The 17,826-nt window shown below is 38.5% G+C and overlaps 1 protein-coding gene across 1 annotated transcript in view; it reads right to left on the bottom strand.

The window, feature by feature from the left end:
- Nucleotides 1–1,206: 1,206 nt before the first annotated feature.
- LOC100702595 (class I histocompatibility antigen, F10 alpha chain) overlaps nucleotides 1,207–17,826 on the bottom strand; it is a 99,416-nt gene continuing 82,796 nt past the window's right edge. Inside the window, 7 exon segments of the mRNA XM_025902595.1 lie at nucleotides 1,207–1,666; nucleotides 1,793–1,810; nucleotides 7,047–7,142; nucleotides 11,207–11,277; nucleotides 11,279–11,507; nucleotides 11,632–11,718; nucleotides 11,721–11,906. Of these exon segments, the coding sequence (XP_025758380.1) occupies nucleotides 1,617–1,666; nucleotides 1,793–1,810; nucleotides 7,047–7,142; nucleotides 11,207–11,277; nucleotides 11,279–11,507; nucleotides 11,632–11,718; nucleotides 11,721–11,906 (737 nt within the window). The 3' untranslated portion in view covers nucleotides 1,207–1,616.

Here is a 17,826-nt window from a genome sequence, read left to right as displayed (position 1 = left end):
ATAAACTCAATGTGGATTCACAACAGGACAAAAATTAAGAATATTGTGGATTTTATTAAAAAGTCATCGTAACAAACATAGAAAATAAATTAACAGCAATACTTACATTTATCTAATAAACAAACACCAGATATTAAAAAAAAATGTTTACAAGAGACAGAAAAACACCCTTAAAGTGCTGAAGTACAAGAAGGAAGTATTTTCATCAGCATTCATTCGTGCTGAAAACACACTTCAGTCTCAAAATATTTGAAATGACATTTGAAAGAAAACTAAACAGGTTTATATAAAAAGGTGATAAATTTGTCCAACAAAATAAGAATAAAGGTAGAACAAAATAATAAAAACTAGGAAAACCAGACAATACAGGAGGCAAAGTCAGTGAGCACACAGGGAACAAAAGGAATGAAAAATATGTTCACAGCATTATTGAAAAGCTACTAAACACAGTGACAAAGAACTCCATCCATCCATTTCCTGTCCTGCGTTCTCACTGAGATAAAATAAGACAAGAGTGGAGCCAGTCCTCACACACCAGGGCAGAGACGAAGTAACCTTTATCATCAGATTTATAAGTTAAAAAATAGTTTACTCTAATAAATTCAGTGATTTAAAGTCTCCAGTTAAAAATGTGAAAATCCACAAATGTTACGTTACGGGAAATAAATCACCAAACCCTGTGAGTATGTAAGTGTCATGCATGTAGGTGGACCTGTGTGTTTCTGTTTATGTATATCTACATTTATACAACTGATACTGGAAATATTTCATTTAAATTAAAGTCAACAAGCATGATGGAAAAACAATGATTCACAGTTTAGAGGTAACGAGGTAACAGTCCTCGTTTCAGCACAAACTTTACACAGAAATTTAAAAAGAAAAACAAGAATTATTTTCATTTCTGCAAATCAGCATATTTACATTGTAATACATTAAAGTCATTAAAGCAACAGAACTGCAAATTGAGAATTTACCAACAATACTGTTAGAGCAAAACTATTTGTTCTAATTTTGTCGGCTTGGTGTTTTTGTAAACATTCTTATTGGTGTTAATATTTATCCAAACCACAGAAGTGAAACATCTGTCCTGTTCTCTTAAAAATCTCACCTAAACTCACATAAAAACAGCAACAATTGTAAAACTAAATAAAAAGTACCTTGTGATTTTTTTTAACATCAAATCACACAAAAAAAGAGATTAAAAAAGGGGGAGAACCGGAACACATTTTATGAAAGCTTTACAGTTTCTGGCCAACAAAAGTCACACTAATGTTTCACTGAACTGCCTTTAACTTTGATGCTGACATGCATTCACTTCATTAAGCTTATACTGTTTCATATATTTATTTCAGTGAAATGCACATGTTGAAAATGATGTTTCATGAACCACTTCAATAGCAACTTGAGCCTGATGACTCCTGGCATCAGGATCTTGTCCGTGTCATCAGGGAAGACAAAATGTATTAATGGAAAAATCTGTTCATTCAGTGTAGTCAGGCAGCCAGCTGACCCCACGTTGATGAACCTTGACCTCCGATACATTGGAAGGCTGTTACACTACCCAGGAAAAAGTCCATTTAATGTATGAACTCACTGTGAGCAGTGATGTCTGTCATTTAGGCTTCACAAGGAATCATTTTCTCTTGGACCTCACGGTTTTCTACAGCTGTAGGTCAGAAACACATCGTTAGTCCACAACACTTTTACAAACAACTGACAGATCTGAAAAACTTTTTAATCTACAGAGTGCACATAAAACTCAAAGAAAACAGATCAGAAACATTTCACTTACGAGATGGAGGTCGTTTGTCTGTAATGAAAGAAAGTAAAAAAAACCAGGGTTTGTTAAACATTATGTATTTAACTCTGTGATTTTGTCTTATTATCCAACAGTCATATTCTCAGTAAACTCTGGCTCTGAGCCTTACTGTAATAACTGCTGGATGAAACAGTGTGATAAAGCGATGACAGACTCGACGACATCTGTATGCTTTTCAGCATCATTTTATTCACACGGTTGCTGTTAACACGCGGTTGCGGATTTCCAGTCAGTCGCGAACATACACACCAACAACAACACTGAAATCCAGCACACTTTTAACCCGGCGAGGCATCATTGCAGATGCCCTGCAGGTGCGTTCACCTCCCCTGCAGCAGCACCACCAACCACAACCCGCCACAAACAGATTTAGTGTTTGTCGGGGGAAATTTCCCAAATAGAAGGCTGCCAAGTAAAACAGAGACACAGTGAGACAATATAATCAATCACATGTACATGGGTGAACGTCTCGAGAGAGAGTCACACAGTACACTTCTTTATTGCAGGTTATATAGGCATGTAGGTTACACAACAGGGCGGAGGCAGTCTCCGCCTGTTCTCAGAATATAGATTGCTTAACAGACAAATGCATATCTTGCTAAAACGTTCTGTTCATACTATACTAAACATCTGCTCAGTGGCACTTTCCGTTCCTCTTTACACAGGAACTTGTCTTCACAGGCATATGATAAGCATAGGCAAGGCTTCATGTTTATCAGGGTGAATCGTCATTCAGAGTTTACACAATCACAAGCAAAGCATATTTGAATAATAAACAAAATCTTTTCACATTTCCCTCCTGTTGTTTAACTTTCACACTAGTTAAAACACCATTGGTTTATTATCTGTGCATGATTTCTTGCAGCGCATTTTTAATCAGCACATCATACATTGGTGTATCACAGCATTTCAGTGTCAGGTGGATTATCATCATCTTCGTCCATGGGCAGTGTCAGGTATGCCTGCACATGAACTGCAACAACTTTATTAATCATTGATTGTACACATGGCAAAATACAAGAAGTAAAACAACAGAGTAGGAGTAGAAGAACTCCTACAAAAACCAGTCCTTTTATTAAAAGAGATTTCCAGGAACCACTCAACAGCCGGGTAAGCCAATCTCCAGTGTTCGTGACATAGTCCTGTTGCTGAGCGTCCCTGAGTTGTTTCAGCGTGCGTAAGGCGTTGGTCATGTTGGAAGAGTGAACATTATCTGGAATGTACGTACAGCATGTGTTGTTAAAGAGTATACAGAGTCCTCCTTTCTCAGCCAGAATCATGTCCAGTGCGACTCGGTGTTGTATCACAGTTATGCGCAGGGCATCAATCTCTTCATTTTGTTGATTGTTGATTTTGCACGAGGCATTCAGGAACAGTCCAAAGCGGTAGTCCAAAGTTTCAATTCTTAACATGTTCTTTCCGGTGCCCACCCATGGAAACAGTGAGTGGAGGACCTTTTGTCCGGTGGTCCAAAGCTTAAATTCCTCTGGCACATCACTGCCATAGATGGGGTCATGTGGTTGCACTGCGGAGATGTCTCGTCGTCGTCTTGTAGTCTGAGAGCTATTTACAGCTGACATCCTGAAGGTGTGGTCTGAAATGAAGATTGGGGCACAGGTGCCCGTCCATCCGGGTGGCAGTATGAAGTAGGCACGTTGAAGTTGATCCAGAAGAGTTGGTCACACGTTCCGTTGTCAAGTCCAGCGTTTTCGACGGTGATGACCTCGTATTGGGGTGGTCCCTGGAAGATACTAAAAAGGTTAAGCGAATAGATGATGGAGCTTGTCTCATTAATGATGATTTTCTTATGCTGATAGCCAACGCCCGAAAAGCTGGCGGCACGTTTGGCTTGTGTTTTGTTCTTTATTGTCCTCGAAAAGTGCGAGGAGTCCTGCTAGGAGCAGGAGGACAGCTGCTAGGACGGCGAGTGTCTTCATGACAGCCAAACACACCTAGATCCTCGGGTGAGTAGACTACTGGCGAGAAGTAGAGGGCGGGATATACCCAATCAGCCCTCTCTTCACCAGGTAGATCACCAGAAGGTAGGGGTGCTGGAGTCTATGAGTCTGGGCTGTCACTCACTTTCTTGCAGTGGCTTTGGTGAATCCAAGATGGTCTCTCTGCTATCTTACAGGCGGTTGGTGTGGTGATGAGCACTTGGTATGGGCCTTCCCAGCGGGGCGAGCTCCAATTCTTTCTGTGGAGAACTCGGATCAGGACCCAGTCGCCTGGTTTCAACCTGCAAGATACTGGAGAAGATTCGGAAGGCAGTTTATTGTTCAAAACAATCTCTTTGTTTTCTAGTAGTTTCGACATCCATTCTGCTAGTGTGGTCTCTCTGATTGATTTATCTAAAGGTTCACTTGTGATTGGCAGTGGAAATGGTCTGCCATGAATGATTTCAAAAGTTGTGAGTTTCTGAGAACTTTGTGTCAGTCTCATCCACATTTGTACCAGGCCTATACACTCAGGCCATGGTCTCCCTGTTTCTTCCATGCATTTTCTCAGTCTCTGTTTTATTTCCTAGTGCTTCAGAGACCTTACTGATTACTTCATTAACAAAATGTGTCCCATTGTCTGATCTTATCAGAGTGGGGACGCCATATATTGAAATAAAATGATTGCACAAACATTTTGCTACTGGCATCTGCTTTTTTTACTGGATAGATTTCTGGCCATTTTGAGATCACGTCTATGATCACTAGAGCGTATTCTGAGCCTTGGCATTCATTTAGCTCAATAAAATCCATGTGGATTGTATGAAAAGGATGGGGTGATGTGCATTATGTGCATTATGTTTTTGGCAAATCATGCATGTTCCGACAAATTTCCGAAATATTATCTACCACTCCTACCCCCCCTCCTGTTGACAATAATGCTGCTGATATGTGTAGGGACTTTGGTAGTATTGGTTTGCTATTACAAGTCATCAAATCATTTTCTGGCTGTGCTCCGCCTTTTAACCACCTCTTTTGTTCTCTAGTTGGTGCGGCTTTCTGTTCGTTTATAAGCACATCAAGTGGTATTTGCATTGAGGAGTCAGACATTAATGTGTCTATAGTTTGTTGTGCTGCTGCTTTTGCGGCTTTGGTCTGCAAAGTTATTGCCTTCAGTGACCTTTGTTGATTACCTCATTGACAAAGTCTCATCTAAGATGACAGGTTTACAAGCAGGTCAAGTGTCTCTATGCACCTGATTAGTTTAGTTATTTCCTTATTTTCTTCATCTCCTATATCATTGTACTGAGTTTGAGCAAACCTTAAGCTTGAATCAGACTACTTTTAACAATCTTCCACCTCACATCATAACTGACTGAGGTGCCTCTTCCTATTAATAGTATGTCATTATTAATGTTATCATTGTATTGTTTTTCCTTTTTATAACAGCAACAGTATATTACAATACACTACTTTACTACTAATATACAATAGTATATTAGTTTATATTTTATTATGTATCCATCACGGGTCTGTGTGAATCTGCAGCTTCACACCTTCCCAAGCTGGAGACATTTTCCTTGGCTGAACAATGACACAGCCTTAATATGCCTTATGCATCTCTCTTTTTTATTTGATATATTTTGTGTGAATTATCTGGTTTCACGCATTCTATTCATTCAGCTTGGTTGTCTTCCCAATTTTGTTTCATTGCTTTAATTTAAGTTAACCTTAATTTAACCTTTTGTTTATTCCACTTCATTCCTCTTCCCATGCTTTAAAATATTACAACTCTTGTGTATGCTTTGATTTCTTTTTAGCTTCCTTTTCAGTATTTATTTCTGCTTGGAGGGTTTCTTATAATTTAGTTAATGCATTTTCCTTCCCATGTCGGGCATTTAGTTTTCTTTGGATTTCTCCATCTATATGCACTAATTTGTCCGGCGCCTGGACATTTCTTTTCTAGCCACTGCTCGTCAGCAGTGAGTTTTGTTGCTTTATTTCCCATTTTCTTATTTGTTTTATATGTTTATTTCTACTTATTTTATTTCTTTCTTTATGTATTTAGCGCTTAGTAATACACACACACCTGCGGCGCTTTCACTGGCACGAGAACAGAGAGAGGTGGCTGACACGCCCTTCTACTTTTGAGCTATTCTCAAAAGCGGTGTCGACTTTACGTGATAAAACACGACCTTCCTCTCGGTTCACCAGTACTTCAGCGACCAACAGTAAACAAATCAGTGGACTAGTTCAGCCTCCTTATTGTGCTGTAAAAATCAACTTATTCCACCACAAAAATAGACAATAAAAGACAGACAGTTTCAACGCGCGTTCGCGCTACCAGCTTCCTTAAAGCGAGCGTAGTGCTTCCAGCCTCTCTGGGCGAGCTTATAGGCCTATTTTTACCCTTTCGGGGAGCTACCAATCATTCTAGACGAGCTCAATATTTATTTTACTGCTTCCAACCCTCTGCGGGCGAGCCTTCTGCTTCCAGCCCTTCTTGGGCGAGCTATTTTCTTTTTAAGTTTCGTTTTCGTTTTTATGCAAACCTTTATTATCTCAAAGTAGTCTGTCCTACCTTGGCACTGGTTTCTTTAGATGCACCTGATCAGCCCCCGACGGTGCGGACCGCTTGTAAAACGTTGACCAAGACCCAAATTCACGCTCTTGGATTTTATCACACACCTAGTATGTGAGCTGCAGGCAGACTTCAACGTGGGCTTCTCGCACCGACGGGACCTGGTGAGGCGCCTCTTATGGGAGCTGCTTTAAATAGGCCGTCCCATCCGGCTTGAAGGACCAAGAAATGTCGGGGGAAATTTCCCAAATAGAAGGCTGCCAAAGTAAAACAGAGACACAGTGAGACAATATAATCAATCACATGTACATGGGTGAACGTCTCGAGAGAGAGTCACACAGTACACTTCTTTATTGCAGGTTATATAGGCATGTAGGTTACTCAACAGGGCGGAGGCAGTCTCCGCCTGTTCTCAGAATATAGATTGCTTAACAGACAAATGCATATCTTGCTAAAACGTTCTGTTCATACTATACTAAACATCTGCTCAGTGGCACTTTCCGTTCCTCTTTACACAGGAACTTGTCTTCACAGGCATTTGATAAGCATAGGCAAGGCTTCATGTTTATCAGGGTGAATCGTCATTCAGAGTTTACACAATCACAAGCAAAGCATATTTGAATAATAAACAAAATCTTTTCACAGTGTTCAATGTGAATAAAAGAAAGCATCAACTCAAAGTCCTACAAAATCTGCTTTGTCCTCTCACCTGTCTCCTTTTTGTAGATAATGAATCCAATCACAGTGATGACAGCAAGAACACCCAGAGCAAGAATCATGGGGATGATCATGAAGAGGGAATTTCCTTTAGATCAAAGAAAAACAAATCAGAAGCTGAACTGATGAAACAGGATAGAGAAGATCACCAATCAGAACAGATGACAGCACTGATTATAGACAATAAGTCTGTCACTATATGCTTTACCTGTTGTTCATATCTGAATATATTCACTGTGTCTGTGCTTATTTACCCACATTTAACTCTGTTGTCTTTGTGTCTCTGGCTCACTGAACTTCTGAGAATAAAAACATCCTTTTTAATTTAGTCAGTAAACTTGATTCCTTTTTTTTTTTTTTTTTTTTTAAATTATATTTTTATTGAAGAAAAAGGGAAAGTAAAATTATCACAGTAAGGTGCATCAACACCATTCAATCAAATAAAGACAAAAAACAGACAAGCAAGCAAATAAACAACAACAAAAAAAGAGAAAGAAAACACCTCTTTCTTAGTCCTTTTGTTTTACAATCTAATAACATCAACAACAACAAAAAAAAGAAATAAGTAACAAAAATAAATAAATAAATAAAATAAACTCCGTGGTTTGACAGTATGTTACATAATGCAGCATGTTTACCTTATTTACAAAGGCTACATTAGGTACCTATTATGAAGTTGAGGGTCAACCTAACATTGTACGATACATGGGAGATACACCAATTCGGGGCCGGTCTTATCTAAATTCAGGGCGGATGGGGGACACAAAACTAATCCATTTATTCCATATTTTGTAAAATTTGTCTTTTCGAATTTTTAAAAAGAATGTCATTTTTTCCATTTTAAATATTTCGAAGACCGCATTAAACCAGTCATCAAGTGTTGGCGGAGTTGGATTTAACCACTTTCTGGTTATTGATTTTTTGCTGGCCGCTAATAGCGCTTGTAAAAGTTTTGTATCCCCTCCCCGGACCGAGCCAGCGACCAAACCCAAATACAAATTTACAAAATTGATGTCAAATTTTATCTTAAAAACCTCACACAAAGTTTTGTGAATTCCCAGCCAGTAATTTTTTAAGTTGGGGCAGTCCCAAAAAATATGATAATGATGTGCTTCTTCTGATCCACATCTTCTCCAGCATTCCGCTGTCCCATTTTTATATTTAATTTGATGAGGGGTTTTAAAAAATCTAATAATGTTCTTCCAACAGTGGTCTCTCCAAGATAAAGAACTTGTTGAGTACCAATGAAAATTACAAATCCTCTCCCAATTCTCATTTGTTATACCCATCCCCGATTCCAATTCCCATTTAATCTTGACATTTTGAGTAGTGTCCTTCCTTGCTTGAAGAAGCACATTATATAGTTTGGAGATTGCCTTTCTCAAGGAACTATCGTATGCTAATTTAACCACCTTAAAAATTTCAGGCTCAGTCGTATTTGGGTTTGGGATATTGCAATGTTTGTTAAAATAATCCCTCATTTGAAGAAACCTGAAGAAGTCTACTTGTCTTAAGCCATTTCTTGTTTGTAAAGACTGGAAACTCTGTAGTGCCCCTTTATGTGTGAAGGAATAGAATGTTGTTAATCCACTCTCTATCCAGGACTGAAATCTTTTATCACTTTCATTTGGTTTAAAATCTGTGTCATAAGCACACCATCTAAATACTTTTAGTATTTGTTCACTACCACATATTTTAATCACTTTATTCCATATTTTTAGAGTGTGACTTATCCATGGTCCTTTATCTTCTAAACGGTCTGCCAATTTTTTATCCGCAATTGAGGCTTGTAGTTGAAATTTAGGGGTTCTATTAAATTCTATGGATTTCCACTTAGCTGTCAAATTAGGATTACACCATTGCAGCAGGGGGATAACCTGAGATGCGTAATAGTAGTATTGTAAACATGGGAGCATTGCCCCCCCTTTTGCCTTGTTTAGCTGTAACGATCTAAATTTAATTCTTGGTTTTTTCCCATGCCAAATAAAACGCGCAATCCATTTGTCCCATTCCCCGAACTGTGTTTGACTTACTTCAACCGGCAAAGTTCTAAATAAATAGAGGAGTCTTGGGAGTACGTTCATTTTCACTGCTAGTATCCTTGAATTTAAATTTAAAAAAGGCACCAGATTCCACCTGTCTAAATCAAATTTTATGGCCTGTGACAAGGGACCATAATTTACTTGTGATAGATTAGAAATATTCTTAGTTAAAGTTATTCCCAAGTATTTAAGTGTTTCAGCTTCCCAATTTATATTATATTTATCTCGTAGCGTTTTAGATGCTGTATAATTTAGTGTCATTACCTGTGTTTTGTTTAGGTTTAATTTATAACCAGACAGTTCTCCAAAGACAGATAGAGAAGACATCAACTCCTCAAATGATTCTTCAGGTTCCCTCAGAAAAACCAAGACATCATCCGCAAACATTGCAACTTTTTGTTCTTCACCAGCAACTACAATACCTTTAATTTTGGTATTGTTTCTTATAAACTGACCAAGAGGCTCAATATAAAGTGCAAATAAAAGTGGTGAGACTGGACAACCTTGCCTGGTCCCTCTTTCTAAGGTAAAAGATTCAGATAAATCTCCATTGACTTTCACACGAGCCCTTGGTTTATCGTAAAGGGATTGTATTATTAAGATGAATTTATTATGGAAACCAAAAGTCTTCAATACCTTGTAAAGAAAAAGCCATCTGACTGAATCAAAGGCTTTCTCAGCGTCCAGTCCCACCAACACTGCCTGGACCTTATCTCTGTTTATTTGTTCCATAACATGTAGAGAACGCCTTATGTTGTCTACTGTTTGCCTTTGTTGGATGAAACCACACTGGTCCAGGTCTATTATGTCAGGTAAAATTTTTTCTAATCTCCGTGCCAGAATTGCTGTAAATAGTTTATAATCCAAATTTAATACACTAATCGGTCGATAACTGCTACATTCTGTCCTATCTTTACCCTCTTTGGGAATGATGGAAATAACTGCTTCCTTCCACGAAGGGGGTAGTTTACCCTTTTGCATAATCGAATTGAATGTTTTCAATAAAATAGGGAGCAAGTCCTCTTTAAGGTTTTTATACCACTCTGCAGTATACCCATCCGAACCCGGACTCTTGCCTACTTTTAATTTGGATATTGCCAGGTGAAGTTCTTTGGTTGTTATAGGTTGGAGTAAACTTTCATTTTGGAAATTTGTTAAAGTTGGTCATTTTAATTTGTTCAAAAAATTATCAATTTTTATTTCATCCGTTGTTTGTGGTTGGGTATATAATTCTTTATAGAACCACTCTAAGCTCTCTTGAATTTTCTCCAATTGATTTTCAATTATCTTTGTTTGTGGGTTTTTTATTTTAAAAATTGTACTTTCCAATCTCTGTTTACGCAGTTTGTAAGCTAAGACTTTAGAGGATTTGCTTCCTATTTCGTAATATTTCTGCTTTAAAAAAATAATTTTCTTTTGAGTTTCCTGCGTATAAATTTCATCGATTTCAACCTGTATTTTTTTAATTTCATTTTTTATCTCAGAATTACCTTTATATCCATCTTCCCGTTGTAGTAGTTTTAACTTTACCTGAAGGTTGGCTAATTTTTGCCTCTTTATCTTTTTCAGATGGGAGGTCATTGAAATTATTTTTCCTCTCATTACTGCCTTTAGAGTGTCACATAATATGATTTGCGACACTTCCCCTGTATCGTTTAATTCAAGAAAATCATTTATTTCTTCTCTTAGCTTTTGTTTTAATATGGGATCGTTTAATATAATTGAATGAGTAAACTTGATTCCAAAATCAAATCATTACCTCTACTCGTTTTATAAAACTGTGGAGTAACTATACTCTGTTAACTGTGGCTGCTCATTCACAAGGTAAAACATGATTTGGGAAAAAGCATTAGTGTTTGGTAAAGAGTCTTAAATTCCTTTTATGTTCTTAGTTTGGAAATACAACTCACTTTTATTTTCAGCAGGTTCACATAATTATTTCAAGATGGGAAACATGTCCCAGTCTAGACTTTAAGTGTGAAATAAACTGACAAAATTGTTCTATTTTTAACACATAAAACTGCATGAACTGCCCTTTACTATGCACTATTATATTACAGTAAACTAAATGTGTGCTTCTGACCTTCATCACTTCTGAGTGCAGACTGACCTTCGTTGGTTCTGATCACTGCTCTGTCCAGTCTGGTGATGATGTCCTTATTCACACCACAGAGCTGAAACACAATCGTAGCTCCTCCAGTCCTCAGGTTTGACTGATGAAAGATCCAGATCAGCAGAAATCTGGAGGGTCCCATCATTGTTGGGCAGGATCTCGCCTCTGTTCACACCCTCACGAAGCTCTTTCCCATCTTTCCTCCACAACAGTTTGGCTTTGTCAGGATAGAAACCTGTAGCGTGGCAGGTGATTGGAGAGGAGGAAGACTTCTGGAGGAGAGAGACTGAGGGAAGAACTGTTGAAAAAATATAAGTGTTCGTTATTGTTATTATTACAAATTGTATGTTTGTTGACAATCAATCAACCTATAAATGATTGATTGTCTTTCCAAGTCCAGTTAAAATCCTGTGTTATTGCACCTGTTCTCCTCAGAGAGCTCCCTGAATAGTTCAGATACTTCTTCAGCCACTCGGGACAAATGTGAGTGAATTCTTCTGTCTGGCTGAGAGAGCTCTGTCAGAGTCACACTTCTGTTTAGCGATGACTGCCTGCTGCTTTGGAGCGATCCACGTCTCTGTCTTAAGGTCAAACGCCAAAAAGTCCTCGCCATTGTAACCCAGCTGATCATAGCCGGTCACATTATTTGTTTCAGTATCCCATTCACAGCCGTACATCTCCTGATAAACATGCACACCTGAAAGACAGAAACAGTACAGTGAACCAGAGCAAAGCTGCAGCACAGTCTCATATCAATACAGACACATCAGCCAATCAACAGTCACTGAAACAGAGGATCTACTGTTTCTCCTGCTGTTTACTGGCTCAGTGGAAACTAATTAAAACAAACTCTCATCAACACAGTTTAAACTTTACAGAGAGAAAACAGAAACAGACTGAGATGCTACACTCTGAGTCCTTATCTAACCTGCACTTCTATAGACATATATAAATAGGACTACAGGTTACACGCCTATATACATAATATATGGACACATACAGTATTTAGAGCTTAAACTAATCATGACAGCACGGTGGTTAGCACTGTTGCCTCACAACAAGAAGGTCTTGAGTTTAATTCCACCATCAGGCCAGGGTCTTTCTGTGTGGAGCTTGCATGTTCTCCACGTGTTTGCAGGGTTCTCCAGCTTCCTCCCACAGTCCAAAGACATGCAGTTAGTGGGGATAGGTTAATTGGAAACACTAAATTGCCCATAAATTGCGAAATGGTTGTCTGTGTCTATGTGTTAGTCCTGCGACAGACTGGAAACCTGTCCAGGGTGTACCCTGCCTCTTGCCCTAAGAGAGCTGGGATAGGCTCCAGCAGCCCCTGCGACCCTGAAAAGGAGAAGTGGATGGATGGACTAATCATGACTTTGACTATTATGTAACGGTCCTGGCCATATTTTGAATCAAGGTGTCTGGATTTTGTTCCATATGTGTTTTCTGTGCCTTTAAGTGTCTCTGCAGGTGCTCTTTATGATTTGAGAGATGGGAGCTGCTGATTGGTTCCCATCATCAAGTGGCCGCTTTAAAAACCCTCTGCAGCAGTTGTTCCCTGGGAGTAACTGACATCAGCAGCAAACCTGTCCTTGGCCTCCAAACCCTTAGTGATAAATTGTCATGTGTGTCTTCAGTGAACTGTTGGGTTTGTATATAGTGTTGTAGATACTCTTTTAGTGAAAGCTACTGCCTGAATGCTAACAGAGGTCTATGGTCCCATCTTGTCATTTTGTCTGTGTCCTGTTTTCCTTCTCTCACCCCAACCGGTCGCAGCAGATGGCCCCGCCCCTCCCTGAGCCTGGTTCTGCCGGAGGTTTCTTCCTGTTAAAAGGGAGTTTTTCTTTCCCACTGTCGCCAAAGTGCTTGCTCATATGACTATGATTGTTTTTCTATGTATCTATTATTGTACGATTTACTGTGCAATATAAAACGCCTTGAGGCGACTGTTGTTGTGTTTTGGCGCTATATAAATAACATTGAATTGAACTGAATGGACTTGACTTGAATTGTATTGAATTGAATTCAGTTGAATCTCAGAGCTTACAGTTTATTTGACCAATAGGAGGGGAGCAGAGAGAAACTCCTCCATCCAACTTTTTGTCTACTAAAAACTGACATGTGAAAATAAAAATGATAAAACCCAAAAACCAAATAATAAGACAGCATCCAAAGTCCTAATCAGGCCCCATCAAATCTGAAAGCCCTCATCATATCATATTATTTTCCTTCTCACACTACAGGCTTACTTGTGGTAGCAGGCCGAGCTTTAACCTCACTACTATAGGAGCGTTCCCAGTTTGGATTGCAGAGACAGACCTGCTCTACTTTTAAGATTAGTCTTCCTCTGTTTTTATAAACCACTTCTGCACCTCATTAAACTGTCTTCTGTGTGTTTGATCCCTCAAAGTCACTGCTGCTGTGAATTAGTGCTAAACAATTAAAGTAGTGCGAATGGAAAATCTTTAGGTTTTAGTGGTTGAAAGTTGGATTTTATAGAAACTGAATCACAAAATCCCAGATGTTTCTAAACACCTGTCCATTATTCACCCCCTGTTTCATTAGGCGCTGCTTCACAAATTCAATGTTCCCTTTGAAGATCTGCTCATCCGCGATGGATGCCCGAGTCTGTCTGTCCCAGTACTCAGCTCCTTCACTCTTTGCCATCCAGTCCTGCTTGGGACTCTCTTTTTTTATTTTACTGTCATAGTACGTGAATGGCTGCCCATCTAACACACCCACAGTCACAAACACTGGAAAATGTGGAATTCCTGATGATGCCGTGTAGAAGTACAGCAAATGTGTAACTGTGGCACAAGAAAATAACACACAGAGGAGCAAACTGTTAAACATCAGAGACATGATTGTGATTATCATTAGATTTTCCATCATCATGTTTTTTATTAGAAACCTTAAAACTTGCTTTCATTAATACATTTTTGCAAACACCTCACAAATATGCAGATTTATAATAATTTGATCCATTTCAAAATGTCTTTTTATTCACTTTATCGGTGAAATATTATGTAGGTGACTATTAACATATGATGTTCACATCCTGAAATCTTTCAGCCATTAAAGCATACTTTGGACAGGTGCACACACATTGTGTAAATGTCATGCTTGATTTTTGGTTTTGCATGAGTTGTTTTATAATTTTATAGTTCTGTTTTTAATCCCTGTAGTTGTGACAGTCATTGCTTTGCACTCAGTTTATATTCCCCAGCCCCATCCTGCGAGAGTTCATGCCCCAGAAGGACTCTGGCTTTTACCTTTCGGGGTGAGCCTTACCAACAATAAGAGAGTGTAGCGGGAGGGATGAGGAGCAAGTCATGGGATGGTTATATTTTAAAGAGATCTGGCCACAGCAGAAAATGTAGCAGAATTAAAATATTAGAGTTCTATAAAGATATTTTAGGCTATAATGTAGATACTATAATCATATAACAGTCATAAAAATACTCACAAATACACCTCTTCATAAATCCTGTTCACTCTGTTTACCAGTTTACCAGCAAAATCAAGACGCTGGCTGTTCCACTCATCTTAAACTAACTTTTATGGTTTGGGATTATAACTTCACCCACAGCTGAATTAGTTTTTTGTTTGTTAAATATAATTTTGATATTTTGTTATTTTCTTCAATTTTTTGACCCCCTGGGAAGAAGTGTTTATATATTTACTGTTAGTTTTTTAAATTGTAAATATTTTTTTTAAGTTGTTGTTGTTGTTTTGTTTTGTTTTAACTTGCCTCTGCTTCCTTGGCTACACACTGCTATCCACCTGTTCAGAAGGTTTTTCCCTTCACATAAACACAATGCTGGTTCGGCTGTTATTATAGAAGATCACTACATGGGTCAACTCACCTGCTGCTGCTCCGGATAGTCCAAGAAAAATCACACTCAGAACAAGGAAGGTCTTCATATCTGCTTAAGAGCTGGTAGATGGACAAATTGGGAATAACTTAGAGCATCGATCTTCCAAGATCAACCTCTACTCATCCAATAACAATCAGGCAGAGCGGAGCGTCACTTAATGCAGAGGGAACGTGTTCAAGAAGGTCGTTGATAAAAAATGAAAATGAAAGTAGTTTACAGCTTGTTGTAGTTTTTTTTTTTTTTTTTCGTTTTGTGGCCAGAGACAGTTGAGGCGTTATTATCATCTGTGACAATTTGCGCAGGTCACACGTTGTAAAATTATTGGTCTTGTGTTTGTAGTTTATCATCATCTCAGTATGTTTAACAAAGTTCTGATAAACAGTAGTGGTTTTAGATACGGGCGACACGGGCGGTTGCCGGGGGCGGCATCGTGGTGGGGGGCGGCATCACGGGCATCGGCCAAAAAAATAAATATATGCTAGTCATGGGGCAGCATGCTGACGTCGGGAATGGCATAGGCGGTTTTCTATCGCCCATTTGCTGGGAGTAAGGCGCCCTCCGTTTGCGAGGTGCGCCTGCTGCTTGCGGCCGGGGCGGCGGGGGATTATCTGGCTGGCTGGAGCAGCATCTAATAACCAACTCGCAAAATAAAACAAAATAAAAACAAACCAACAAACACGAAAACACCAGACATTGTGATACAGACTTATAATTTGCACCGATGTTTTTTCGAAATTCTATACGCGAAAAGTGAGCGCGAGAGCCCTCGGTGCGCCTGCTCGCTGCTGAAGTCAAAGTAAACTTTATTGTCATCTCCGCTACATACAGTCCAGTATATAGAGAGACGACGAGGCTCCAGTTACAGCAGTGCAAATAAACAAACAATAAATATAAGAAGAGTAAGAAAATGAATGTAGCACTCGGGGTAAAGGGATCAATAACAATTTAAAATGTATAATTTACAGTTTGATGATTTAAAGTCTCACGACCCGTGGAAAGGGGAGGGGGCGGCTGCTTCCAAATAGAGCGTATTTCATTCATAATGTTGTAAATCCAAGCCCATTATGTATTCATGATTTGAATCCTGGGTTGTGCGAAATCCCAGAAATGAACCCCTTGACAAAGTGAATCTATAACTAAGGTGTAGGTGTGTTAGGTTATGTTGTGGTGATCCTCGGGTTGGGGGATGGGTGTTCATACTGGAGTGCAAAATTAAAACAGAGGGAGTGTTCACCGGGGGTGCCAAAAAGGCCAGGACCGCCACTGTCTGCATCACTGATTTGTGTCATGTGATTACGTCTGCATCTTCTTTCTGCCACAGAAACAAGTCTTAAGGAGGTTATTAACAACAAACAGCCTCTGTGTGAGCGACTGTAACATCATGACATCAACAACACTGGACATAAAACCTGTTTTCATTTTATCCTGTGCTGCCGTCAATAGACAAACTAGGAAAATCTTACAGAAAATAATACTAAAATACACTATTATTACTACTATTCATATAGTTATTTTTAGGGGAACGCTAAACTGGCCTTTGAGTTGACCCCAGCAGGATACTGGCGTTTGATCTCACTTCATGTTGTAAAATGTAAAGGCAGCACCTTTAACAGTAGAGATGCATCCATCTTTACATACTCAGTATTTCAATATTTTTGGTGTCAGGTTGGAACATGACTCACTTTTCACAAAGTTTCTGTTCATTCATGTTGTTGTACACTCCTGTCCATCTGAATACTCGACATTATGCACAATCACAATGTTAAACATTTATTCAGATGTACAAGTGTAGAGACAGTGCAGTAGTCTAACAAAACAAAGACTCATTTCCCTGATTCCATAAATCAAAACACAGCTGACCTGAAACATCCAACATAAATAACATTTACAATAAAAACCACATGAGGCACACACACACACACACACACACACACACACACACACATTATAACTTTGATAGCAGCATTAACCGTCTAACACAACAAACAGTAATAAAATATGCACATACATGTCTCTGTAGTATTTACGTAATACAGTTACCATTAAAGTCATGACTGTTCATCACTGTCACATGTACCAGGGTTTGAACAAAACATAAATGTGGCAATAATGGAGTACAGCTTTTCTTTGCAATACCTTATTTATGGCTTTAATCAGCGTATTCATATTTTTATTAAAGATACAACAAATTATTTATGAGAACTTTTATAAATCTTAAACTCAGTATTTCAAGACATCTCATGTTGATGCTCATTAAAAAAAACAGTGATTGTAAAGTGAGTGTAAATAAACTGATCTGCAGTTAATTCAAAGCAGAGCAAATCAGAGAACTATTATTTTCAACTTATTGACCTTAAATCACGATGCCTGCAAAGGTGCAGTGGTTAACATACTGACCTAGTAAGCAAAAGGTTGATGGTTCAATTTCAGCTGCAAACACAAATCCCCTTTGAGGTTGTGTCAGGAAAGTCATCCAGAGTTAAACTAAAATCAAACGTGCAGAACTAACTGCTGTAGCATTAAAACTGAATAATGTTAATACACACTCAGACCCAACACTGAGGAAAATAAACACATAATTCCTACAGATGTAGTTCTTCTTCAGGATCATCTTTACTTACTTATTATTATATAAAAAAAGACCTGCAGTTTAACATTATACTAATTGTTCTTTTTGTGTTTTTTTTCAGTGTTTTTATTTATGTAGTTTTATTTTGTTATTATTATAGTTGTTGTTGT

The sequence above is a fragment of the Oreochromis niloticus genome, linkage group LG22 (assembly GCF_001858045.2).
Source record: "Oreochromis niloticus isolate F11D_XX linkage group LG22, O_niloticus_UMD_NMBU, whole genome shotgun sequence".
NCBI classification, from domain to species: Eukaryota; Metazoa; Chordata; class Actinopteri; order Cichliformes; family Cichlidae; genus Oreochromis; species Oreochromis niloticus.
Note: the sequence above shows the minus strand (reverse complement) of the source record. Positions and strands in the feature narration are given on the sequence as shown.